This window comes from Odontomachus brunneus, unplaced genomic scaffold (genome assembly GCF_010583005.1).
Source record: "Odontomachus brunneus isolate Ranch 3 - 2012 unplaced genomic scaffold, Obru_v1 Obru_scaffold_039, whole genome shotgun sequence".
NCBI classification, from domain to species: Eukaryota; Metazoa; Arthropoda; class Insecta; order Hymenoptera; family Formicidae; genus Odontomachus; species Odontomachus brunneus.
Genome location: NW_022639489.1, coordinates 2,069,555 through 2,070,788, shown reverse-complemented (window position 1 = coordinate 2,070,788; position 1,234 = coordinate 2,069,555). Strand labels below are relative to the sequence as shown.

Genomic DNA, 1,234 nt, shown 5'->3' with positions numbered 1-1,234 from the left:
AAAGGAAGCATGTGTTTACTCTTGACGTCGAGTACTGTCAAATCGATTTTTTTACGAATTTTCGGAGAACGAATGATCTTATGAGTCTCATACTCCATAATTATAAGAACTATAATTCTTAAGCCTAGAACAACTCAGAACAAAAAGATCTCGGTTGGAACAAGAACGATAGTATAAGTTTACTCTTGGTCCCATAGACTGTTTGTCAAAAAACTTTTTTTTAATTTTTCGGGCTTATAATTAAACTTATTGATTTGTGCTTTTGGAACAATGTTTGGAACAACTAGAACAATCTATATCGGTATCGAAATGCTTTATTTTCAAAAAATGGGGTGCCAGGTCAAAAACATTTTTTTCATTTTTTGGACTTATAATTTAACTTACGGATTTATCCTTTCGGAACAATGTTTGGAACAACTAGAACAATCTATTGCGATATCAGAATGTTCGATTTTCGAAAAGTGGGGTGCCAGCTCAAAAAATCATTTTTTTTTGTCTTATTCGAAAACCGTTTCGAATGAAACAATATCACTTTGGAACAATGTGGTACAAAGTCAGAACAATCTGGAACAACTTTCAAAATTATAAATTTCAAAAAGTGGGGTGCCAACTTCATACACTCCTTTCTAGCTATCGCCGACTATGGAAGGCCACATTGCGTCTCGGGAAGCGGCAATATAGCGATCGCGCAGCTTCATCGGAGCAATGTTCAATCAAATTTGGAAATATTTTTTGAAAAAGAGTAAAGAGTGAGTCGACTCACCGGTGACCGGAGCCTCGATGTCTATCATGGTCTTCTCCGAGCGTAGGAGGGCGGCCCCATCGTTGATTATACGAAGAGCCGCGGCCTCGTCGATTCTACCTTCGAGGATAAAGTGCTGCTTGAGGACCTCGGGCCGCGGCCGATCTGTCCGCTCGTCGAAGACCTCTGCCACTGTCATTTTGTGCGACGGTGGAAATGGGACATCTGTTGACAGAACGGACGGGCCACGAAATTAGAAACGCGACGTACAACGACCGGTGTTTACGTGGAGAATTTACGAGCGGGGATAAATTCCGCCAGAATATAAACACGCAAAAAGAAAACGTCTAACGGTGTAATATTTTTTTCTGCGGCAAGAAAAGTAAGACTTGAGATACATAAAGTCGTCTAACCGACCGACCGACTGAAAAAGAACGGTGGTCTTTTTTCTCTGTTTCCTCCTCTCTCTCTCTCTCTCTCTCTCTCTCTCTC

The 1,234-nt window shown here is 40.8% G+C and overlaps 1 protein-coding gene across 5 annotated transcripts in view; it reads right to left on the bottom strand.

The window, feature by feature from the left end:
* Positions 1-1,234, bottom strand: part of LOC116844145 (serine/threonine-protein phosphatase 2B catalytic subunit 2-like) — a 299,053-nt gene that overhangs the window by 183,626 nt on the left and 114,193 nt on the right. For all 5 annotated transcript variants that reach the window (XM_032815314.1, XM_032815310.1, XM_032815311.1 and 2 more), the window contains exon 2: positions 764-967. In XM_032815314.1, the coding sequence (XP_032671205.1) occupies positions 764-967 (204 nt within the window). The remainder of the gene's footprint in view (positions 1-763; positions 968-1,234) is intronic.